Raw genomic sequence first — 27,211 nt, forward strand, 5'->3', positions numbered from 1 at the left:
AAATACACTGTATATTAAACTTATTTGCAAGTAATAATACCCTAAATTAAATAATCATACTTATGAATTAAATTATCAATGTCAATTTCTATTTTTATATCTACATTTTGAATTATGATTATTTCAAAAATGATTGCCCAAAAAACTAAATTGTCATTGTATGGAACAAGAAGGCTTTAATTTATCGTTTCATGTTCATCATTATTTTCTTTGTTAATTAATGTTTAGGTTGATTAATTATTTTTTTACCTATAAATTAAACTTATGACTAAACCTATAACTAAACTTTGATATATTTCTAGATAAGGTACAGAAGATAACAGCACTTAATTTATTTTAACACACGTTTAAAAAATATTATAAATTAATTTTATTTTACATGTTTGTTTAAGTTTGAACGGAGGGATGACCAAACATACAGAGTACGGCTGCCGTATTGTGTGAAGCTCACATCGCTCCAGGCCAGGTTTGGGGAGTATGCTGGGGCAGTGACAATAATCTCCGCGGCGGCAGACCTCACGTTGGCTCAAACCAGACGCCTGGCTGAGCTGCGCTCGAAGATCATCAATAGTAAGAGATAGTGAAAAACCATCAATTACTATAGTACAATTCATCGTAGGGACTAGCCAATTATAGAAAAATACATTTTATAATTTGAATAAGAAATACTCCATATCATTGTCAAATATAAATTACTATTCTATTGTAATCTGTTAACGATGCAAAACTATCTTGCAACGATTAAACTCAAATTTTGTAAACCATGTAATACGTGGTACAGAGAATCTGACAATCACCCTGCAAGTAACACTCATTTAAAAAATACATTGGGCTATTTGCCAATTATTGAGACCGAGTCTGCTGCAAAATGTAGGCTTAAAACCTATTACTTAACAAATGGTGAAGGATACATCGATATAGGTAATTTTTTAAAATATCACACGAAACCTTTGATTATTTCAAAAATTCAAGAACACCTTCTTAAGTCGAAAACTCTGAAATGTAATATTATTTTAAAATGTATCTATGCAAGAACTGAAGGAGAAGAAGATGAAATCAAAGAACTGTCATTTAAGACTGCAAACGAGCCCATACTACTAGGTACAGATCTAAACACGTATTGTAAAAACGCTTTTGATAAACTTTTAACAGAACAATCAGAACACCAAGGTAAAGGTTCAGGATGGAGTCTAAAGAGTATTATAGGGCTGGAACTAAGAATTAATAAATACTATCCATTAAGAGGATGTAAACATATATCCTTACCAGCTTTCATTGCAAACAAGAAAGCTGTTGTAAATGTAAAGAATCAGGATGATTATTGCTTCAAGTATAGTATATGGGCGAAAAATGTACCTCGTAATCCACAAAGAGTCCGCAATTATATTGATAATGCAGAAATGAATGCAGCGTATGACTGGGACTGTATTAACTATCCTGTAAAACTTAAGTCAATACCTAAATTTGAACAGATAAACAATATGTCTATAAATATATTTGGAATAGAAAAGAAACACAATAGTGAGGAATATATTGTATATCCTATTAAAGTAACAAAACAAGAAAAAGATGATCACCGTGATTTATTACTATTGAAAAATGAAACAACATCTCACTATGTGTGGATTAAAAACTTTGATAAATTAGTAAGCGCGCAAACCTCTAACCACAACGGAAGAAAATTTGTTTGTAAATCATGTTTAATCCATTTTAATGATAAACCTACCTTCGATGTACATAAACAGCTATGTAACAATCATGAACCTGTTGCTGTAGAAATGCCTAATGAAGATAATTGTAAACTTAAATTTAAAAATTTCAAACACCAACAACAAGTCCCGTACATTGTATATGCTGATTTTGAAAGTATATTAATACAAAAAAGTCCATGTAATAATTGCAATTCTTTTACCTGTAAAAATCCCAATGAATGTTGTATTAACTGTTTCCGAGTCAACTGTAAAAATTTGAATCAATGCTGTTTGAACTGTAAAAGACCGAATTGTAAGAACTCCCACACCTGCAAAACTAAACATGCTACGCAAAATCAATCTACCTCTTCAACTGTTGACTATCAAAAGCACTACCCATCAAGTTTTTGTTATTATGTTGTTTCAAGTAATGGTGAAAAATCAGAACCAGTCCTTTTTCGCGGAGAAAATGCTGTGAAGGTATTTTGCCAAAAGATCAGAGATGAAGCTCTTAAAGTGTACGAGACGTACAAAAATAAGTTGCCTATGGAGTTAACGGATGAAGAAGTGGACATGTTTGAACGTTCATCTTGCTGTCACATATGTGAAGAACAGTTTACTGCCGATAATTTAAGGGTTAGAGATCACGACCCTAATACAGGGAAATTTAGAGGTGCAAGTCATTCAAATTGTAACTTGTCATATCAAAATCCACACTTTTTGCCCGTAGTCTTGCACAATATGTCAAATTATGACCTCCATTTTATTATTAAAAGTCTCGATTATGATGAAATGGAAATAAAGGTAATCCCTAATACAGAAGAACGGTATATCTCTTTATCAAAGAAAGTTGCTGCTAGATTTGAAATTCGTTTTCTTGATTCGTACAAATTTATGTCTAGAAGTCTTGATGAACTAGTCAAAAATCTTGACAAAAATCAATTCAATGAAACACTTTCTTATTTCGGTTATGATAAACTTAATATTGTTACAAAAAAAGGCTGTTTTCCCTACGAATACATAGATGGCTGGGAAAAATTTAATGAGACTAGCTTGCCTTCTATTGATCAGTTTTACAGCTCTCTAAATAAGTCAGAAGTTGCTGTAGAAGATTATAATAGGGCTGTTGAGGTTTGGAACAAATTTAACTGTCAAACCTTAGGAGAATTTTCTGATATCTACCTTAAGACTGATGTGTTACTATTAAGCGATGTATTTGAAAATTTCCGAAAAGTTTGTAAATCCAATTATGGTTTGGACCCAGGTTGGTATTTCACAGCTCCTGGCCTTTCGTTCGACGCGTGTCTTAAATTGACTAAAGTTGAAATCGATTTGTTAACAAGCTATGAACAGTACATGTTCATAGAAGCTGGTATTCGTGGTGGTATTTCTATGTGCACTAAACGTTACTGCGAGGCATCAAATAAGTATTTAGTTTCAGAAACAAATCTTGACTCGGAATCACAACCTGGTGTCAAACCTATGGATCAGGGACTCTGGACAGTTGATAATTCAAACTTTATATTATTCCTAGATATAAATAACCTTTATGGGGCTGCAATGGGAGAAAGTTTACCGTTAAAGGACTTTAAATGGTTAACCCCTGTTGAAATTGATGAAGTAAAAAATAAAATTAATGATATTGGTGAAAATGATGAAGTAGGGTTTATACTTGAGGTAGATCTAGATTATCCGGCACATCTACATGAACAACACAACGACTTACCATTTTGCGCCCAAAGAAAAGTACCACCAGGTAGTAAACATTCAAAATTGTTAACAACTTTAGAACCTAAACGTAATTACATAATTCACAGCCAAGCGTTAAAACAGGCCGTAGAGCATGGATTGGTTTTGGTTAAAATCCATAGAGGTATGAAATTTGTTCAGTCTAAGTGGTTGTATGGATACATCGAAAAAAACACAACATTTAGAAAAAATGCGCAAAATGAGTTTGAAAAGGAGTTTTTCAAACTCATGAACAATTCGGTTTATGGCAAATGTATGGAAAACGTAAGAAACAGAATGAATATGGAAATAGTTTGTAGCACTAAAAGGCTCGATAAGCTTATTGCTAAGCCTAATTTTCGTGATAGAACTATATTTACAGAAAAACTGATAGCAGTTCATCTAAATAAAACTAAAGTAAATTTTAACAAACCCATTGCAGTAGGTATGGCTATTCTTGAACTAAGCAAAATCGTAATGTATAGATATTTTTATGATATTTTTCCTCGTGTATTTGGTCAAGGAAATGTAGAACTATTATATACAGATACGGATAGTTACCTTATAAATGTAAACTCAGTTGACGTATATGAGCAAATCAAGGAGAATATACATTACTTTGACACTAGTGAGTACCCAATAACACACGCTTGTTTCTCTCTCGATAATAAGAAAAGACTTGGTGTTATGAAAGATGAAACTTTATCAGTTCCCCTAAAGAAATTCATTGGTCTTAGGACAAAGCTATATACTACTCTTAGTAAGAATTATGATTGTAAGAAACGTGCTAAGGGTGTAAAGAAAAGTGTTGTTAAAAATGAAATAACTTTTCAGGACTACGAGAGAGCTTTGTTTTGTAATCAAAACCAGTACAAAGAAATGAATATAATTAGGAGTAGGAAACATGATGTATACACAACGAAAGTACGAAAACTAGCGTTATCGTCTCATGATGATAAAAGATTTGTATTAAATGATAATATCCATACCATGGCATATGGCCATTACAAACTAATTGAGAATAAAAAAAGGAAAATTGATTTACACAAAGAACTGATTGCAAAAAAAGCTAAAATGACCAATGATTCTTGTTAAGCTCAAATTATTTGTTAGATTTGTATGTAAGTTAATTTAGTTTTTTACTTTTCAGATAATGTTTTTTTGGAAACTGTACCGGTCAGGTACGAACAACTTTCTGTTGACGAGGGCTTCCTTAATATGCCTGAATACGAGAACATGGGTCGGGTTGCTATACCTCTGCACGCATTTTTCCCTTCCTGTATTTACACTATAACCTTAAATCCTGGAGAAAGAAAAACCATATCTGCGGGTATAAAAATTAGAATACCTGAAGGTTATGAAGGACAAATTTGACCGGTAGCATGGCAAGCGGAAACTTTCGGGGTGACAGTTTTAGACTCTCCAGCGTCTATTGACTCCAACCATACAGACGTAGTCAGGGTTAACCTAATAAATCATGGAAACGAGCCGTTCAGCATTAATTACTGTAGTCACATCGCAGATCTTGTCCTAATAAAGGTTGCTAGGGTGTGTTGGGTCTTAAACGGTGGTTCCGAAGATCACGATGATCCGGACTGTAAATTAGAGGAAATAATTGTTGACAATCATGTGTCTGTCATTGTAAGAAGGGACATTATCTAGTTACAAATAAATCAAGTAATTTGAGCTTTACAGTAAATTTATGTAAATAGTGGAATAATAGAAAGTATTATGACTGTAATGAAAAAAACTGTAAACTTAACTTATCTATTTAGTTTGATTGTTTATGTTTTTAATTACTGTAACCATTGAATCTTCAAATTAATACATAGATTTTTTTTCATAATTTTGTAAGTGTAACAATTATATTTGACATTTGTTATGTATATTTGTAATTTTGATATGTTTGTAAATAAATATAAATTATTTGACATACAATCTGTGTTCAGTGTTATTTATTACCTACCTTGTTTCAGATTAATTTATCTCCCTTTCATTTATCTGATATAAATATATATTTATACACAATTAAATATTACGTCATGAATAAAAACATAGTTATATCAATCAAAATAAGAGAATAGCATCATTTGATGTTTGACTTTCAAGACGATGAAACCAAGTATCGACAAGTTTGGAGGTTATATAGGTTTTACTTCCAAAGAAAACGTTGTAGTAGGACCTTCAGGAATAGGTTTCAAGCTAACTGATAAACAAAATTTTAATATTGAAAACAAAAGGTTAACAAACGTAGGGGAAGCTGTCGATTCTAGTGATGCCGTTACTTTAAATTATATTTCATCAAAATGTCTATTGTTAGAGGATAAACAAGTTAATTTAAGAAAGAGAAAAATTGTTAATGTCAATGATCCTGAATCAGACATGGATGTTGTTAATAAGAGGTACTTTCAAAATAGTATGGACAAAGAACTACGAGATACTATTAAGTTTGATAGAAAGAAATTTATTATTGATTGCGAAAATCATAATATTAAAAATATATCAAACCCTGTAGATGGAAAAGATGCAATATCTCTCGATTATTTCAAAAGCAATACTTTAATGTATGAAAATGGCAATTTTAATGCTAAAAGAATGAGAATTAACAATATTGGAGATCCTACCGAGTTAACGGATGTAGTTTCTAAACAATACATCGAAAATTATGTTAATTCACAGATTAATTTAAAATGTGTGACTTTTGGTATCAATGATGAAATTAATATGAAGAATAAACGATTGAGCTTTTTTAAAATTGAAAAAGATCCAACCGATGACTCTGATGCAATAAATAAACTTTATCTAGATAAAGAATTAGTTAGGGTAAATCAAATAATTAGCAAGACGGTGGAATCCTTCATTAAACCAGAAAAAGGAGAATTAAACTTTAAAAAGTTTATAATTAATATAAATGAAGCCATAAATAATTATTCTCCCATTACTTTAGGTCAGGCAAGAACACTCATGCAGAAGTATTTATACATTGATGACAAAAGTGAAGTAAATATCAATAATTCAATAATAACAAATGTCAAAAAGCCAATTGAAAGACATGATGTTGCAAACAAAGAATATGTAGATGAAACAGTACGAAGCAACAATACAACTTTAGTTGAAGTGGTACTGAGGGAAATGATAAAGGATTATATTAAACCTGATATGAATGGTGTCATAGATTTAAAAAAGTATAATATTCAATTGGTTGTCAAAGCGAGCGAGAATGAAAATTCACCTGTGACTCGTAAACAATTAGATGCTTTCAAAAACAGGATAAACTCTGATATGTCACGTATTGATGAAAAGCTTAAGGTTTTTTATCCAGCTTCTTCGTTGACTGCAAGGTCCCGAAATAGAGAAGGTAAGCCCATATCAGATGTCATGAGTGCAATGATAAATGACTTAGCTTATCTTAGGTCTGAAATAAAAACCTTGAAAGAAAGTAAATCAACAGAAGATGATGATAAAGACGACTTTTGGGATAGGGTAGGTAAGTTGAATAGCAAGTAGGACTGGTCATCAGTATGGTTCTGAGCTTCAAACGAGGTGGAGGTCTAATTAATAAGCTTATTGATAACCTACCTTTTGAGGCACATCTGTTGGGTGGATACCAATTTTGTGGGGCTGGTACTAAATTGGAGAAACGTCTGGCAAGGGGCGACAAAGGGATCAATCCACTTGATAGTTACTGCAAGGAACACGATATAGCATACGCTCAGAACAAGGATTTAACGAGTAGACACAAAGCTGACAGGCTGCTGGCCGATAGGGCGTGGACGAGAGTATCGGCTCCGGACGCTAAACTCGGTGAAAAGGTAAACGCTTTTTTAGTAACGAACGCTATGAAAGCAAAACTTAAACTCGGTGCTGGTATGAAGAAATCGAAGTCAGAAAGTGTTACAAAGAAAAGGCAGAAAAGGAGTCCGAAACATGACAGTAAGAATGGAAATACACAGAAGAAACACCTCAAGGATGCTATACTGGCGGCTAAAAACGAACTTAAAAAGAGTAAAAGCAAAGAACTTAAGGTATTGGTTCCTGCAGCGTTGAAAGCTGCAAGAAATGCGATGAGGGGTGGTAAAAAGGATCAAATAAAAAAACCTAGAATCATACCCATACCCAAATCTGGAGGAGCGTTACCGTTCCTGTTGCCATTATTTGCCGGACTGTCTGCCATCGGAAGTCTGGCCGGCGGAGCTACCTCAGTGTATAAAGCCATAAACGAAGTTAACAGAGCAAGAAAGGAAAATGTAAGTGACGTTAAGATTAAAACAGGAAAAGGATTGTATTTGAGACCATACAAACAAGGGATGGGTATTTTTTTAGATCAAACGCACTAACCAATCTGGATTTGGAAAGGTATGCTAAACGATTGAAAATACCTTACTTTAGAGGAGTATTCTCTAAGGATAAACTGCCTTTGCATCCATGGAATAAAGAAGCGATAATCATAAACTTAGACGATGATGATGGGCCCGGGACTCATTGGGTCGCTTTACGTAAAGATGGATCACATGCAAAGTATTACGACAGTTTTGGGAACCTCAAACCACCAATGGAAGTTATACATTATTTAAAAAACTGTATTATTTTGTATAACTATGTTAGGGATCAAAATTTTAACACTGAAATATGTGGACAGTTGTGTTTGAAATTTCTGTCTGATTGTAATTAAAATATTCTCCAATAACTATCTCAGTCATTATTTGACCATCGTACAAGCAACATGTCTCACCTATTTGTAATTTCGGGAAATAGTTCACTCTTAAGCTGTGAAATATTCCCCAAAATTGAACTAGAAAATGATCGAGATTACGTGTTAGGGTTCATCAATTTTGAAACATTTAATTCAATTCCAAATGTTGAGGAAGGGTGTAATATGTTTTATTATCTTACCGATAAAAATGAAGAGGTGGGTATAGAAATACCTACTGGATCATATGAAGTTAAAGATTTGCAAAAGTATTTACGAAAGGTTCTTGGAGATAAGAGAGGTGAAACAGAAACTGACATCGATACTAGCTTATCATACAAAAATGCGTATCCCATTAATCATGATGTACTGATAACAATTCAACCAAACAATAATACGTTAAAAAGTGAGATAAAGTGTTCCAAAGACATCGACTTCACTCCTTCAGACTCAATAGGTCCTTTATTAGGTTTCAAAAATAGAAAATTAAACAAGTTTTTCACTCATGTGTCGGATGGAACGGTAAACGTCTTAAAAGTCAATACTATAAACGTGGAGTGTAATATAATTACGTCTTCGTTTGTAAATAGTAATCCAAGTCATGTGATACATACATTCTTTCCCACTGTTCCACCAGGATTTAAAATAGTTGAAACTCCCGCCAATATAATCTATCTTCCAATCAACACAAGGACGATTGATAACATATCCCTTAAAATAACTGATCAAAATGGTAAACCTATCAATTTCCGTGAAGAAACCATCACAGTAACATTACATCTTAAACGTTTGTAATCATGCCTATGATCTTCACCCCAGTTAAGAACATACCGTATTTGAAAACCGTGAACATTTCTACACCGGACACCGTGAAGAGAGGTTCTCTTTCTAAGAGTAATAGAGACTTTTTAGTATCATTAGGCTTAAAAATTAAACATGGCTGGTAGTATATTACAAGTAAGAGAGCAAATTTACTTTGACGAATCGATAAATAAAATAGAAGTACACGCACATCAACCATATGCTAATTCTTCATTCAACAATAATGATGAAATTAGAATACCAATCCAACATCAAGATATCTATACGTATCCCTGCAACAGTACTCTCTACATCGAGGGGGTGGTTAAATCAACAAATACAAAATTCATTAATAACGGATATGCTTATTTATTTGATGAAATACGATACGAAATCGGTGGAGTTGAAATAGATAGGGTGAAAAACGTTGGAATTACAAGTACAATGAAAGGTTATCTGTCTTTTAATGATAGTGACATTAAAATGTTAACTAATGCAGGCTGGACGAGTGAAAAAGGTAGTTTATTGACTCTCAAAGAAGACAGTACAAATAAAGGTACTTTCTATTTTAATGTCTGCATTCCTCTTAAGATTTTAATTGGGTTCGCTGAGGATTATAATAAAATTATATTAAACGTTAAACAGGAACTTATACTTATAAGATCAAGAACTGACCTAAATGCTATGCTTGGTGAGGTTAAGACTGAAACAGGAGCTGCAGGTACAAGTACAAGTATCGAGCCAACGATGGACATTAACATCAAGAAAATTCAATGGAGAGTTCCCTACGTATTCCCATCAGATCAAGAAAAACTATCTTTACTCAAAGTTATTGAAAAAAATCAATCAATTTTCATCAATTTTAGAACATGGGAGCTTTATGAATATCCTTTATTACCACAATCAAATAGACAGACATGGAATGTAAAAACATCAACTCAGTTGGAAAAACCACGATATGTTGTATTAGCATTTCAAACGGACAGATCAAACAATATCAAAAAAAATGTCAGCGAATTTGATATATGTGACGTTTCAAATGTAAAACTTTATTTGAATTCAGAGTGTTACCCGTATGACGATATGAACCTTGATCAGTCCAAGAATCAGCTAGCGATTCTTTATGAAATGTATGTAAAATTTCAAGAAAACTACTATTTTAAAAAGGGCGAACCCCTATTCACATATAGTGAATTTGTAACACATGCTCCGTTAATTGTAATCGATTGTTCCAGACAAAACGAATCCATAAAATCAGGACCAGTGGATATAAGATTAGAGTTTGAATCGAAAAGTACAATCGCAGCTAAAACTACAGCATATTGTTTAATATTACACGATCGTGTCGTTGAATACAACCCGATGACAAGTTTGGTAAAAAAGTTAGTATGAGGTGAAAAAAGGAAAACAAAAGGTCAGGAACAAGGTCAAGGGTTAGTAGGTTGAGATTAAACAAGTTGTAACGTGATAATTCACAATTTTTATTCCAGTTGCTAACAAGATGTCGAACAGAACAGTCGTATGTGATATCCAAGGGTTCCGTGGACTAAAAAATGAGTTCATCGTGAAGGAAGCAGCTTTTCTCACAACTTCAGGTAGTAAAGTGCAATCGATTATTTTCAAACCACCTTTTCCATATACAGCGTTACCTGAAACACAACAAAAGGTTGCAACATGGGTTAAGCAATTCTGTCATGGAATTGACTGGAATGACGGTTACACTCCATATTTCGAAATGAAGAATATTTTTAACAGGATATTAGGATCTTACGATGTTGTATTAGTCAAAGGTATGGAAAAAAAGATTTTTATTGAAAATACTTTATCGAATAAAACTGTGTCCGTGCGGGATATGGATGAAATTTGTTGTCCAAGAATCAACGATCTGAGAAAACAGATGAGCTTTAGAAAGTGTTTTTACCATTCTCGAACGACTGATCAATGTGCAAGTGAAAATGTTAGACTGTTGTTACACTGGTATATAAACAAGGTTGAAAAGAAATCCACATTATTGGAGATCGAAGACAAAACAGTTGACAAGATTGGAGAAATTATTGATAAATTCAATACGCTTGATAAATACGGTAACAGAACTTTAGCCAATTTAAAAATACAAGAAATATCTTACCTACCGAAAGAGTATTTTGTACATCACGTGTCCCCGAGTGACCTATGGCACGTGTGGGACCTTCTCCCAGATCACAAAAAAGATAAGCTAAAGGATATAATTTACTGCTATGAACATTACAACTCCTCAGGTGCGGGTACAGATCACATCGACGGAAAACCTCAGAGAAAAGAAAATTGTGCAAGATGTACGCAATCGAATTAGAGCTTTTTATTCAAAGTAATCCACAAATCGTTCAACATTTTAACGGAATATTTCACGCTGAAGGTAGAATACCTTCATACATCAACTATCCCTCATCATATATATTCAATACTGGAGACCGATGGGTAGCCGTTTACATTGACGAATTTCATCGGGGTGAATATTTTGATAGTTTCGGTTTACCTCCACCTTACAAAATATTTCTCTTCATTCAAAATGCTACTGAAAAATGGAGTTACAATCGACATCGAATACAGAGTGAATCATCAGACTACAGTGGATACTACACTTTGATGTATCTGATCCATCGATCTTCTGGGCAAGACATTGAGGGGTTTACATCATTATTTTCAGACTGCACAGACGAGGAGAAAGATAAGCGTATCGGTGATCTGTTTTCAAAAAGCTTTAATAGTTCAAAAATTAAGTCAGTAAAACTTGCTGTAGAAAAAATGAAATCTTTATATCATAGGATGGAAAATAGAACCATGTGGAAATAAAATAGTTTTCATTTATATTTTTTCGTTTATTATTTATATTCCCTTGTGTACTACTTATAAGATTACATAAGAATTTAAGAATGCCGATCAATCTCATTTCTGCATAGAACGTGGTAAGAGAAGGTTATCTCATAATAATGAAGGTGATTAATCAAAAACAAAAATTAAACATTGAAAGTTTTGATTTAAAACCGGTTGATAATAGACGAAGACATAGTGGGCTCCTTCCAAATCAAATCAGATGTTTAATTACAGGACCATCATCTTGTGGGAAAACTGCTGTGATGTTAAGCCTAATTACAGATCCTAATGGATTAAAATTTGAAAACATATATGTTTACTCAAAGTCCTTATATCAACCAAAATACCAGTTTTTGGAAAACGTTTTAAAAAATGTAAAAGGAATTGGTTATTATAAATTCTCTGAAAATGAAGAAGTAATTCAACCTTCTGAGGCTAAGAAACACTCGGTGTTTGTGTTTGATGATATAATATGTGATAAGCAAAACAACGTAAGTGCATTTTTTAGTATGGGTCGACACAAAGACGTGGATTGTTTTTATCTTTGTCAATCTTATTCCAGAATTCCGAAGCAGTTAATTAGAGATAATGCTAATATGATAATTGTTTTTAAACAGGATAATAATAATCTTAAACATGTTTATAACAATCATATTAATCCCGACTTAACATTTACGGAATTTGTAGATATGTGTCAAATTTGTTGGAATAAAAAATTTGGATTTTTCGTAATCGATAAAGAAAGTGATCTGAACAATGGTAGATATCGCAATGGGTTCGATAAATTTTTTATAAGGTAATATTGTATGTGATACCACACAGTCTTCATCCAACTTCGAAAGGAAATGGATGTTAAAAAGGAGTTAATCAAAACAAGTAATACGGTAAGAAAAAAATATTTAGCACTGAAACGAGGTATTGTGGATGAAGAAGAAATATTCAAAAAGAAATTTAAACCTATCGTCGATCCTATTAGTGAAATAGTAAAAAATATTGAAGAGAAAAAGAAAAAAAAGAGTGACAAGAATTCATCAATTCTTGATAGTGAACAAACTCCGTCGTCATCACTTAAAGTTATGAATGAAAGCAAACCTTCACAAATTCAAACCAATGAATCATTATCAGAAGAATCGGATTCCAATAGTGAACATGATGAAAACGAAGAAAATTTTAACGATTATATCAATAAATCTATTAACGATAGTAAAAATGAAATGGATCATACGTATGGTGTATATTTAGGTGATAATGATGAATGGATGATTGGAAATAGTAAAATTAACTACGATCCATCTGATAGTTTCATTAAAATAAAAGGTCAAAAATTTAAACCAACAATTGGTTTGTTGGAACTTATGTTTAAGAAGAAACCAAATAAGACACTTATCACTAAAGATGATCTGAATTCTTTTAAAGATATATTACTGCTTACAAATGCTCATTTAGTGAGACATTCTGATGGAGAGAAGGTTCAAGCTACAAATACATTTAAATACAGAAACTATATAAAAAATATTTTTAAGAAAGGGAGTGGGTTAAAAACTCCCTATTTAAAATTGGATACTTATCCATGTGCTCCAGACTATGTGCATTATGATAATATAAATGAAATTGTGGACAGGCTGCGATTATTGAAATTATCAGAGATTTCAGGTAATACTAGTCACAATAACGAAGTTATAAATATAATATCAGAGCTCAGAGATAAAGGAGTTATAGAGTAACTAATATTATGGGTATAAAAGAAGATATTGCTAACGAGTTACATAAGTCGGTAAGAAAGAATTTTCCTCGACGAAAGGTAGTTGTGAAAGGGTTTGACGACCTTTGGCAGTGTGATTTAATTGATATGACAAAATATTACAAGGTCAATAAGGGATTCAAGTATATAATCACAGTAATTGACGTTTTTTCAAAATATGCTTGGTCAAGACCTCTCAAAACTAAAACCAGTAAAGAGGTTACTTTTGCAATGGAAAACATATTAAAACAGGGAAGGGTTCCAAAAAATTTACAATCCGATTTAGGAACAGAATTCTACAATTCCGAGTTTAAAAAGTTGATGGGTGATTATAAAATTAACCACTATTCTACCTACAGCATTTTAAAGTCGAGCGTGGCAGAAAGATTTAATCGCACGTTAAAAAATTTTATGTGGAAAAAATTTACAATTAATGGTACTTACAATTGGATCGACATACTAGACCAACTAATGGACTTCTACAATACAAAGAAACATTCGACTATAAAAATGAAGCCGTGTGACGTATCAAAGAAGAATGAAATGGAATTACTAAAGACCATTTATTCATATAAACAACCCAAACTACGAATGATACCTAAGTTTGAAATTAACGACTACGTCCGCATTAGCAAATATAAAGGGGAATTCGCCAAGGGATATACTCCGAATTATTCCACAGAAATATTTCGCATCACGCAAGTAGTTCCGACAGAACCCGTCACTTACAAGTTGGTAGATGCCGAGAACCAACCCATTGCCGGAGGATTCTATCAAGAAGAGCTAACTAAGGTTAAACATAAAGACGTTTACTTAGTCGAAAAGATTCTCAAGAAGAAGGATGATAAAGTGTTTGTAAAATGGCTTGGTTTTCCTTCGTCCAAAAACTCCTGGATTCAAAAAGATAATATTGTTTAACATGATATATAATAGACATTTTTTATACTGTAGTACTACTGCTTATTGTGAATAAATATATACTAAACTCAAAAACATTTCTTTTATTACATATATAAATTACAATTAAATATAGTAAAAATAAATTATCCTAATATACTTACCTTCGTCAGTCCCGAACCCGGTCCCGTGGCGTCGAAGCCCGAGACGATAACCGCTCGTCAACCTGAAACATGACCTACACAACCTACCTCGTATCGATATCAGTATAAAGACTTGCTTCAGATTGTAAACAAATAATTGGTATATAAATTAGACATCTTATCTGTTGTTTGACTCAAATGAATTGATGATGCACTCGCAGTTATCACTATCGCATGTTTTCTGCAACGTCACGATAAGCCACGATGCAAATCCATTAAGCGCTTATCTAAATACTATACAATCTGTAAATTGTTTAACTTATTTTAAAATACAACATATGTCAGTCCTAAGATTTTTTAAACAGATGAAACTAATATTTTATATATATATTTTTTTTTAATCACATGGTAGTTTTTAAAATATAAGTTTCGAACACAAATTCCCAAACAAAATATGTCACATATTTGTGGAAACAACCTCAACGTTAAATGATATACGAGCGCATGCCATAAAATCGCTTGCGATTCCACCATAATCGTTTTTAAATTAATCTATATAAACATATTATTTATCCATTATTCCTTACATCAGGCTAACAATTAAACACTCTATTTACTCCACGCATTTGGAAAACTATCTACACTCAACACTAATTGACAAAAGCGACAAGCGTTTGCGAGTTAATCATCACCACCTTAAAAATCAAAATGTTAATTTAAATATTTATAATACATCTTGTCACACCTGTACCCTCCACGGTGTCAGCTCTCTCGTCCGTCCACCACGACACACCACCGACACCTTTCCCGTGTGCCAGCCTCCGCGGTGCCAGCTCTCTCAACCGTCCACCCCGACACGCCGACGGAAACTTTCGACACCGTGTGCCAGCTCTCTCACCGTGCCAGCTCTCTCACCCATGTACGTTCTCCCCGTGCCAGTTCTCTCTCCGCCTGATAACCCTGATTGACCTCATGTTACATCAGCCATCATACCCCTCATACTCCCTCATGGCGATCAATCGGCATTATACATCTACTCTCAACAGTTTTGTGCCATCCTTCAGAGAGTTAGTAGTAAGGGTGTTGGTGTGTTAGTTATACTTAGTTGATAGTCTTTCGATGGAGGATAAGATATTTGAAACGAAGAGAAAGGGTGCGGCGTTGTTAGTAGACGGCTACAGTTTTGTTATACAAAGTGTGGTGTTAGTAAGTGGGTTTGCTAGAGAAAAAAATCGGGGAGGATCTCGCGCAAAATGCTTCACAGATTATATATAACAACGAGTAACAGTAACTGAAACGATTTTAACGCTTACCATTCTTCAGTCACTGTAGTGGGTTGAGTTTAGATAGGGACCTCTAGCTTTTGTCGATATTCTTTCTTCGATATATATTTCTTCGACTAATGGCCTATTAATATGAGGTGTCACTCGATGTGGCCACCAAAATAACCCATTTTGGGTTTAAGAACAAAATTTGAATACAACAAAAAGTTCACTTGCGTGAGATAGAGACGTGTACAGAGTTTTGTTTTCTTGACGTAACCCATTAAAAGGTTAACTGGTGATGTCCATACTTTTGCCCAGCCCTGTAAATGTGAATAAACAAAATTTATAATTGAGGTATATTACTAAATAAATATGCAAAAACACACACCGAGTCTCATTTCATTCTGATTAAACATGAGAAAATGGGAAGCAAATTCGTGTTGATTTCCTACCGGGCGTAACATCCGTGAAAATTTTCTGTGATCATAGAAACGACCGAGATTATTACTTGCGATCACGGAAACGCCTAAAAATGGAGAATCGTCGTAAGAAACTTTAACAAACATCCGTGATCGTATGTTACGATCGTGGCCAAATCCGTGATAATTTCTAGCGATTCACCGCAGAAATAACTGTGATGGTAAACTACGACAGCAATGATGATGACCGGTGATGATTTCACAATTGCGGCAACATTAGCATTCATCTCCAGCGATTATTTTAACACCCGTAACCATTTTTCGCGATCGACGAAAAATTAATGATCATCTTGCCCTTGCGGCTTAGTGTGTGATGATTTATCGATATTGCGGCAATGTCCGTGGTCATTTCTACAGTAGTTTCTCGCAATGGCGTTTTTCGATTGCGCAATACGTGTAAACTCTGGGTTTTCGGGTGGATTTTACGGCAAATATTTTACCATTTTTATTTCTCGATTTCTTACTAAATTCAATTACAACTCATGGACTTTTTCCTGATAGTTAAAATTCACGCGCTATTCCCGGTTTCTAGGTTGGCAGAATTAAGTGACCCTGAATTATCACTACAAGTAGCCTAGGCTAATTAAGATTTATTTTTTACCAACCGTATCTAAAATGTATACTTATCAATTATGAAGTTTTTATCTGGTATTATTAATGTAAACCTGCACATTATTCGAACTTAATTGACTAGACCATACCTTACTACTAACTCTCTGAAGGATGGCACAAAACTGTTGAGAAATACCGAATTTGAAAAATATTACATCAAGCTAATAGGAGGGCATTCCACTGAGATTCCACGAGAACGCCCCTCTGGAGACCATGGAGGTTGGTACAGTATAAACTTAATAAACTGGAAAGACTCGAACTTAATTCTGTGTATTCTAGTCATCACAAAGGATCTTATACTTCGACGCCAATTCCTAAGACAATTGGAACGCAGTGCGCGCAGTATTTCCAACTCATTGCTGAAAAACATGTTTTCATAGTATTCCCAGCTCATTTCTAAATACATTACCTCCACCGCAGCCCAAAAAATCAAAATATTAATAGTATAGGATGAAATCAATAAAATCGCCAAATATGATCAATATATACACAATTGTGTTTTATTTATACTTCAGGACACGTATCCTGTTGTGCTATTATTTGCATTAGATTATGTTTCTTCTTGTGCAATTTTGACGATGCCTACCTATACCTTGGTATATTTATAAACTGAAAACTTCAAATCTAATGATAAAATATGTGTTTATCGATTTCTTTAATACCAGCAATTCACTATAACGGGTTAAGAGCATTCATATAATACATTTAGTAAGAAACATTTTACATTCCATTGCAATCTTAATCCATTAGAACATATTATTTAATTATTTCTGACTTCATCGGTAGTTAAATGACTTTTTCTATTGATACTTGATTTAAATAACTGCAAAGTTAGTATGGCCTCTTTTAAGTAGTGGCATGAAAAGCATTTAACTAAGTTATGAGCTAAGTAAAGCGTTGTGTTTCAAAATCGTCACTGTGATGAGTGAGGGATATTCTCATTCCCGTTTCTCCCTGCACGTTGCCAAACCAACCTCCCCTTCCTGAGGAATCCGCCGTGGCAGTTTCAGTGTTTCTAGCATTCTCAAAAACACCCTTATAATCCTCACTAATTGGCGTGGCAGTTTCGGTATGGATTATGATCATAAAACGTCGTGGCAGTTTCGGTACAGCCGGTTTCACACCCACAATTTAATTAAGAAACAAAATTTAACTGTATTACTTAAATTTATAACACAGTAGTACGTTTTTGTTAACTCAGACTGTGAACGCCTATTTAGGATACCTAGGATCCAAAATCAATGATAGCTTTTTAAGGTAGCTGCTTCATCAATAAACATATAGGCGCATTGTCCTTCCACACCTGGAGGTTCCATGCTCGAAATCACCACAGGATTAGCGATCCCATTACTGCCGCTTCCGTGAGTGCTCGAAGCATGAAAACCCAGGTACGCAGTGATATTGAGCACGACACTGAAGCGGCAATAATGAGGTCACTAACCCTTTGGTGATTTCAAGCATATGGCCTTCCTAGAACTCTTGCGGTTAAATAAACAGGGGAAGAATATAACAAAACATTCATATCAATCTACAAGCATGATTTTTTTCGTGGCCTTGTGGCATACACGTTTCTCAAAAGACAACAAATTCATACATTTTCTATTATTGGTACAACCCCTGGAACTCTTAACTTTGAACATTTGCACTAAACTATGTACTTAAAATATTACACTATCTAACAAATTAACGAGAAAAACTCTACCTTGATACTAAACAATGTTACAAGTATGACATCCAAAGCACGAGTAAGTATTTTTATAAGACGACAGGGTTTTCAGCCAAACCATATTTTGGGAAGAAATGCCGTGGGAAGGTGATAAAGATCTTCTCCCATCTCCTGTATTCATGGGAGAAGAAATCCCCCCACCAAGAAATCCCATGGGCCAGCCGGGTGGATCGTGCCAGATGTGACCTGGGCCGGATGCGACCCATCAATTTTCCACCATACCGCTATAAAAAGCATTTGGACTGGGATGCCAGTAACAAAAGTTAGTCAATGAGGAAATATAAAATTGTTTATAACACAGTATAAACTTCTATCCTTAACTAAACTCAACTCCCACCTCATCAATCCTGCAGACTTAACGAAATCCAATTTGTCTGATCCACTTTTGCTCAAATATGTCATTATAAACATGTCTTACATCCCCTATTTGAATCAGATTAGGTTTAACGAGTACTTAGGTTTGTTTCTACAGGGGAAGAGATTTGAAGAAGTGTTTGAACGGTTAGAATAATCATAGGCCTACAATGCAAGACAAAAATAAGCGAGGAAGACACGAAAAGGGTACGAATTGATTGTATATACTCTGCATATTTTGATCAATGTCGAAGTTATCTATACAGCTAATGTTTTTGGAATAAAAAAAACAGCAGCTGGAAATTAGTTAAGGATTTGAAAATTTTTCTGGAGGTCCGTCTTAGTCGCAAATCACCCAGAAAATCAAAAAAGTTACATTTCCAAATTACAACCCCCCAAATTCCCTTCTTTAAATCATATTTTCTATAAAAAAAAACACGGTTTTAAAACGGCTATAGCTTGAAAACGGTAATAGCTAGCAAAGATGTGTAAGCATTTTCATGGTCAGGAATTTAAATCTTCTACGAGAAAATCTTCGGCGTTTTCGAAAATCCCACTCCTTTACCTAAAAAAAACCACCCTACTTAAAAAATTTGTAAAATGTCTTGGATCCCAACATGGAAAGAAACGTGCATAAAGTGACATTTTATAATTGTAAATCACAAAAACAATTTAAATAAAAAGGTAGTTTTTATTGGGCCAAACCGTTGTGAACGGGTGGTCTAATTCACCCTGTATTCATACATAATGTTTCAGTAGAAAATTGCAGGGAAGCCTTGAGGGCTTGAGGGTAACAAACATTGTTATAAGATGCGACCCATAGCCATAAACTGCAGAACGGGGTCTCTACAGGATGAGTGTGCTGTTTTATTCGTAAGTTATTACTTATGTCAAAAAAATTAATTATAACTTCCTTGGACTGTGTTACAAAACTTATTTATGTTACAAAATACATTTACAAAATTTGGGTCAGGGTGAAAAAAATAATTTTAGTAGCCATTTATCCAATATGGCCACCAACTTTGATTTTTATGGAAAACCCTATATTTTAAGATTTTTTTCAAATAAGGAAATATCATTTAAATAAGTTTGTATTCATGGCATTTTTTTCTCTAGCTACTAATTTAGCTAGGAGTCACAGCGTGTTGAAACTAAGAAAAAAATACTTGCGGTGTACATTCTGCGCCATGTAGCGAACATCCGACGAATGTTAAAGATCTAAGACCTATATCAGTACTGCCAACATTATCAAAGGTTCTAGAGAAAATTGTAGCTAAACAGATTTCAGAATTTATTGAAAAAGAAAACATTTTACCAAAACAACAATCAGGTTTCAGGAAACACTATAGCACTTGCACTTCGCTTCTAAATTTGTTCTAAAAATGCTCGCAAATGAATAATCGTTTGGTCTACTATCATCACCTACGCTGCAACTTCGCATGACTGAACAGAATTCACTATATAGGTTTCTTTGAATTACTCAGGGTTTTAAGGTAGTAAGACCTTTTTGATTTGTGTACTAAAATATTAAACTCATTCCTATTAGTTTTGTACTGTTCCCAATCTCTACCATCTTTAGTTTGCCAATATTTGCGTCTTAACTTATTTGTATTTTTTGATAATTTGTTAATTTCAGTAGTTCTCCATTGGCTACTTTATCATTCCAATGGAGCTTTTTTTCTTTGTTACACGCCTGTGCACTAGGAGTGTGTTTATCGAAAATGGCCTTTATATTTGAGGAAATGAATTTTTCAATTGCATTTACCTTTAAAAATTGCTTAGCACATCCCCAGTCCACTGCCGCCATATCTCTCACTGCACTTGTAATATCAAATTTTGAATTCTTTTCACCAAATTCAAACTCAATACATCCATGAATCATTTTGTGGTCAGTTATTTTAACTCTCCTGTGGTCTCTTATGTTTGAGGTATCAATTACTCCACACCTAAATAATTTTGTGGTGTTTTCGATGATGGCGTGATCTATGAGAGTGGATGACTCGGCAGTGACCCTGGTTCGTTGGTTAGCCAACGAACTGGTCCCTTAGCCCTGGTCCCTTGGTCGTATAGGTTCGTTTATCAGTTGGACTGTATTTGTGCTTTGCAAGAGACGTTTCATGTATTTTGCATCACTGTGATCGGAGAGTAGGTCGATGTTTGTATCTCCTAACACGATGACGTTATCGACCCCAACTGCAAGGTCAATAAATGCAGCATTTAACAACGTTTCTATAGTGGTGTAGTTTGCATTGGGAGGTCTATACCAGGTCTATACATAAAGCAAATTCCAAATACATTCATCGCTTACCCATGATAAAGGTTGTAGACAAGCTAATGGGAGAAAGTATGTGTCAGATTGCTGATACCATTTATTTGCAATTATGATAACAGCTAATTTGAAGTAAGCAACATCAAAAAGCTGTGATACACAAGGAGAACTTACTGTCAAAGTAGGATTGTTTACAGTAATGTTTTTTTTTTTATTTAATACATAATTTGTGAATGTTAAAATTTGTTATCCTCACGTTCCACCACTAAAACATAACATTTTGACATTTTTCTAAAAGTTTTGTTAACAAACATCGATTTAGTATATTAATTCTTTGTTGTATGCCGAATTGTTAAGAAGATAATGTAAAATACCCCCGCCATAGCAAACCTGCAGAATAAGCGAATTTCCATCTACCTGGCTGGAATTCCACTAAATTATTCCCTTAAAATTGTCAGATTTACTTCCTATTTAAATATCATAAATTTTGATGAGTACTTAGGTTTGCTACTATAGGTATAAGAAAATGGGGTTTTAAATTAAAATTTGATAGCTTAGTATGAAGTAAACAGAATTTCATTAAACTATGTCCATAGACAAGCAAGCTACAACAGTTTATTTATTATCCATAAGAATGACATGGTAATTTTAAATTTACTCTTTTTGGGATTTTTCCGTAACCGGTAGACATACAACAATGCTTAATTATACTAAATTATTTGGTTAATTTAGCTCTACAAAATGGTTTGGAATGAAATTGCAAAATTTTACGTTTACAGGGTGAAAAGTGGGAAAACCCCATTTTTACCCCATAAACCCCTGTTCCCATAGTCCGATCATGCTGGTTCACAAACTCGTTCAAATGAATTTAGGATTACACGTTTACCAAATTTAATCAAAATCAGATAATTTTTGCTCCAGTTATTGTGCAAACGGACACACACTCACAGTTCGAAAACCACTTTTTTGGGTCCAGGGGGTCCAAAACGGATAAATCCACTCCGAATTTGAACGAATTGTGTTTTTGGCCTCTGGGGCATCATATTGAAAAAGTAATAAATACTGTCCCTAAGTTACCAGACCTGAGTGCCTAAATACATGAGACCTACGATAATAGCTTAGTCCCTATAATAGGGAATTCAATAAAAGGACTTCTTTGGTACGCTGTTTTCAAATGCAGATTTTTATTTTGGAATTTTTATTTGCTGTGTCAGTAATGTGTGTTCAATTGCAATGGTTTTAATGACTCGAAGCGACAAGATTATATGAATAAAATGTTGTAAAAATATCACCAATACATGAGCATGATGAAATTCTCTATTAAGTTATATTATTCGTTTTATTGTATTATATATTTTAGACTTTGTTTTGTAATATTATGAAAATCGTACAAATGTATGTTTCATTTTTTGACCTTTCAAGCAAATTAAACTCTATGAGCAATGCTCGGTACCCTGGTACTTTCTTGTTTAAAAGACGTAGACCTGCAACTTTGCAGAATGGATTGCACAAGAAACTATTTTGCTACGAATGTGGAAATATACAGTACTGCGTTATAATATCTGCGTTATATTCAAGTTATCAACGAGGACTGTACAAATAAACCCGAAAAATTTGTTCATTAATATAAATATGGTATTTTTTAGTTTTACTATTTTACTGAAGAGATAGCACAGTTGCCTAGCTGAAGCTACAGTTAACGAAATTATTTAGTGTAGGGTATGTTATTTAATTTTGTAATTATTGTACTTTAAAATTTCCTAATTACTAGGGCCACTTAAAGTGCTCGTTTAGGGAGCAGCATAGAAGCAGAAGTAACATAGGCTAGGGCTAGTAATCAACAACATAACAGTATTCAAAGGTCAACCCTGTACTGTAGTGGCAAACAATTAACTGTCAAATTAGTCCATGTTTACTCAAGTAAATTTATCAATTTTATTGAATTGGCATTGTAAACAATATATATTAGACTGATGCGTTCATCATACTAATCTGCACGGTAACATTATATATAATTTACAATGGCCAACTGTATAATCAATAACATTATAATAATCTTTAACATTAGTCCAATTACTCACTTGATATAGGCTAGATACATCCAATGACGATTGTGTGATAACTTTCTTTATTCTTGAACATAAAACTTGCTCTCAAACGACTGAACACCTGATAGTAGGTTACTTTTACTTAAACAAGACACCACAGCTATAACACGTCGATTGCCGTGTGTGCGCTCTGCTGGCGCGAGCGCGACTGATGAATGGCAATGAACAATGAACCAAACAACCAAACCGAGAACCGAGCTGTTTCGTTTCACTGGTTATGCCTCACTACCACTCTCACTGTCTCTAGTGTCTACTAGTAAGTAGCAATTGTCTAGCTTGCTTGAGTCTGAATGACACTATAGCCTCTAGGGCAAGGCCAAGTCCAATGTTGCCGTTATCTAGCAGAGGGTGGTAGAGGAGTGGAGGAGTGGTTGGAGGGGGAATAGCTCCCGGGTATTAGGGATGGAGCGTTTACGGTAGTAAATACCATACCCTTTGGTAATACAGCAATGGTTGTCAGTTTTAATTTCGTGACCAGTAAAATGCCTAATCTGACAGTCACGTAACTCTCAAGGCCATCGCTGAACGGTTCATAGACATTCACAACATAAAGAGTAAAAAAATATAACACATGATAATGCAAAGTTAGACCAGAAATAAATGTTTGGTCAAGAAGTAGCATTTCTCCAACCCTACTCCTACTTTGCAGTGGCCAGCAAGCAGCAGGCTGAGAAGATGTTTCATTCTGTGTTTCTCGTAGTCGTGAACCGCCTCGTTATGATTAAGCGACATACTATAACGGTTCCTGAGTTCGGGTTGTCATAGTCCTGAGGTTATCGACAGAATTGTGACCGACAGTTTACAAGTTTCTTCACGAACTTGTACTTGACAACATAACTGGTATAAGCTAATGTTATTCCCCAAGCGCAACTAAAGCCACTGCTTTACTGCAGAGAATCACAAGGAATATTTGCTGAAAGGTGTTTTGCACATGCAGTACCTCTTCCGCAGTGTGTGTTGCAGGTGTTTTCAACAAACACCTGCCATCATGTCCACCGATACACAACTCAAATGCCAATGTTTCAGGTCTACAATACAAATTCATTGTCCTGGCCGTCGCACCCCAACACAATGTAAGGGGGGGGGTTGTTTACAGCCTTTTTTTATAGACTAATATCTTCGTCTATATTCTCCACTTACCGACAATTACCAGATATTTGTCGTTTGTTTAATAGTCCAGTGCAACTAGCTCAAAAATGGCAAAATTTGGGAAATAAAAAAAGTTGAAAACTGTTGGAAATAATTTTTTAAAGTCTCCTGAACCCAAAGAAGAAAGTCCCAGAAAATCCCATGGGGAAATTTTCCGCCATTTCGAAAAAAATAAGTCGGCCATGTTGGATTTATGCAAGCGTTTACAGAAGTGGGTGTTACTAATAAACTAATTGACTTAAAAACCTCCTATTAAAATGTTTCGGTGTTTTGTGTGAATTTTAAAGACAGTAAAAAGGAGGGAATTATTTAAGCCATCCTAATGATAGATAATTGATAAAAAATATACTTTTAGTGTTATGTGATATTTTATTTATATTTGAAATAATCTAATATCTATTAACAATTTGCTTTCAAAGAGGATAGAGACTGTTGCTTTGTTGGGGCAGACTTTAGACGCATGTCTCGGCACGAACTGCAACTAACCTCCAGCGGTCATGTATCACTAAAGCTGCCATATCTCAGTTAATATTCGTCTAATCTTAACAAATAAGGTGTCAACCGATTTATGATTAAATTGCCCCAAAAAGTTATTCTCGTAAAATCTTTGTAAAACCAACGGTTTTTAAGTTATTAAAGAAACAAAATTTGTAATGGCCACCATTTTGATTTGTGAATCTGAAAATTTTTCCTAATTTTTTGTAGCTTTGTCTAGTTATCATAAATGTTTGTGCAAAGTTTCAATTTCCTACATCAAACCATTATGAAGGAAATAATTTATAAGTGAAAATAACAAAATGGCGGCTATGCGAGTAACTAAGGACTTCCGGACAATTTAAATATGATATTTAGATATGATTCCTACCCAGGAACAATGCCCTAAAATGTTGGTAGAGAGTTCTGAAACACCCTATACGGTGTATATGTTACACTCAATCTCCGAATTCGGACATTGTCCGAAATTTCTACTCACTCCGCGATATGGATAGTGTGAAATACCCACGTCGCGGAGTGGGCATTTTATTTCGGACATTGGCCGAAACGAAATGCCCAGACCGCGTTGTGGGTAAACTGATTTATTCAAACGCCGAAGTCAAAACCTTCTTCGACGATTGAGCAAATTCAAAATACCCACATCGCGATGTGAGCAAAAGTGATTGCCCACGTCGGGTAGTGGATATTTCTAGTTTGCGCAAACGCCGAATAGCCTGTATAAGCTACCGTATACCCAAAAATCTACATGAAATCCACAATCACTTGGTAAAATAAATAAAATTTATGTTTTGATTATAATTATTTAATGTATAAAATAGCTTTTTAGAAAATAAACAGCAAATCACCGAATAGGAACAAATATAAAAAGGTCCATTACACATACATTGAGAATACGTTTTTCCGCTTTACAAAAATAGGAGTAACCTTAAAACACCGATTATCACACAGTTCTTTTTACATCTTTCTTTTACTTATTGACACATTATTAAGTCACTCTAATTTAGCGAAAGGATTTAAAAATTAAAACTAATCTTACCTGACATCGTGAATTCAATAATGATGGGACGGCCAGTCCTTTACTTTGAGATTTTTTCTTCAGTGAGCAAGGTTCGAACATATCCAAGTATATTTTAATCACCTCTCTGGAAATGTTGAAAAATTTCTTTTTAAGCTCTACTTCCATAGCTTTCTCTTTCTTAAGACCAACTCGCAAGTGAGCTGAATGAATTGTGTCATACATTTGATCGATGCGACAAAAATATTTTATATCTGTCATTTCACCAGTTGTTTTTAGCGAATTTCCCTATAGGGAAGTAGCTATTACCGTAGGTGGCACGGTAAGACCTAGACCCGGGACCGATTTTCTTTTTCATTTTGATGTCCCCAGAGGCCAAAAACACCATTCGTTCAAATTTTTATATATGTATATATATATATAGACTTTTATATATATATATATGTATAGACTTATATATATATATATATATATATATATATATATACGTCCGTGAACGTGATAACTTGAGTAATTTTTGTCCGATTTTGATGAAATTTGGTTTAAAGGTGTAAAGCGGGATAAACTTGAATGAGTTCGCAAACCAGCATGATCGGACCCTGGGAACGGGGCTTTACGGGGGGTTTTATGGGGTAAAAATTGGTTTTTCTCACTTTTGACCCTCAAAACACAAAATTTCCCAGTTTCTCTTTAGACCTTTTCAAAGAGCTTAAAAAAACAATTAATTTAGTATATAAAAGTATTTTTGTCCGGTTAATAGTTAATGAGAAAATTAAAAAAATTGTAAATTTAAAATTCCCATGTTATTCTTATTAAGAATATTGTCAAATGTTGTAGTTTGCTTGTTTATGGATATATTTTGTATTTTGATCAAATTTATTTATTTTGTACTAAGCTATCAATATTTTACAAAAAAAACACACTTTATTAGCTTCCTTGTAGCAGCAAACCTAGGTACTCGTTAAACCTAATGTTATTAAAATATATTTAATTGAAAATCAATTAAGACAAATGGAAATTCGCTTAGTCGGCAGGTTTGCTGCGGCGGGGGTATTTTAATTGCACGTGCAGGTCCATCCATCCTAATCGCAAATAGTGCAAATGGTGGGGGTGAAATGTCTGAACGTGAATTCGGCGTTTGCCTAAACTAGAAATACCCACAACGCGACGTGGGCAATAAATCTTGCTCACATTG

General features: G+C 34.1%; 1 protein-coding gene across 3 annotated transcripts in view; it reads right to left on the reverse strand.

Moving 5' to 3' along the window:
• Positions 1 to 26,123, reverse strand: part of LOC128983105 (uncharacterized) — a 49,100-nt gene extending 22,977 nt beyond the window's left edge. For 2 of the 3 annotated variants that reach the window (XM_054402265.1, XM_054402266.1), the window contains exon 1: positions 23,331 to 23,481. Coding sequence is in view for 1 of the 3 variants with exons in the window: in XM_054402264.1 (XP_054258239.1) it covers positions 26,038 to 26,044 (7 nt within the window). In the remaining 2 variants the exon portion in view is untranslated. Of the gene's footprint in view, positions 1 to 23,330; positions 23,482 to 26,037 lie in introns of those variants that run through there. The other variant, XM_054402264.1, reaches the window with a different exon arrangement.
• Between the last annotated feature and the right edge of the window lie 1,088 nt (positions 26,124 to 27,211).

Source organism: Macrosteles quadrilineatus, unplaced genomic scaffold (genome assembly GCF_028750875.1).
Source record: "Macrosteles quadrilineatus isolate MER2022 unplaced genomic scaffold, UCM_ALF_1.0 Scaffold_1__1_contigs__length_201487025, whole genome shotgun sequence".
NCBI lineage: Eukaryota > Metazoa > Arthropoda > Insecta > Hemiptera > Cicadellidae > Macrosteles > Macrosteles quadrilineatus.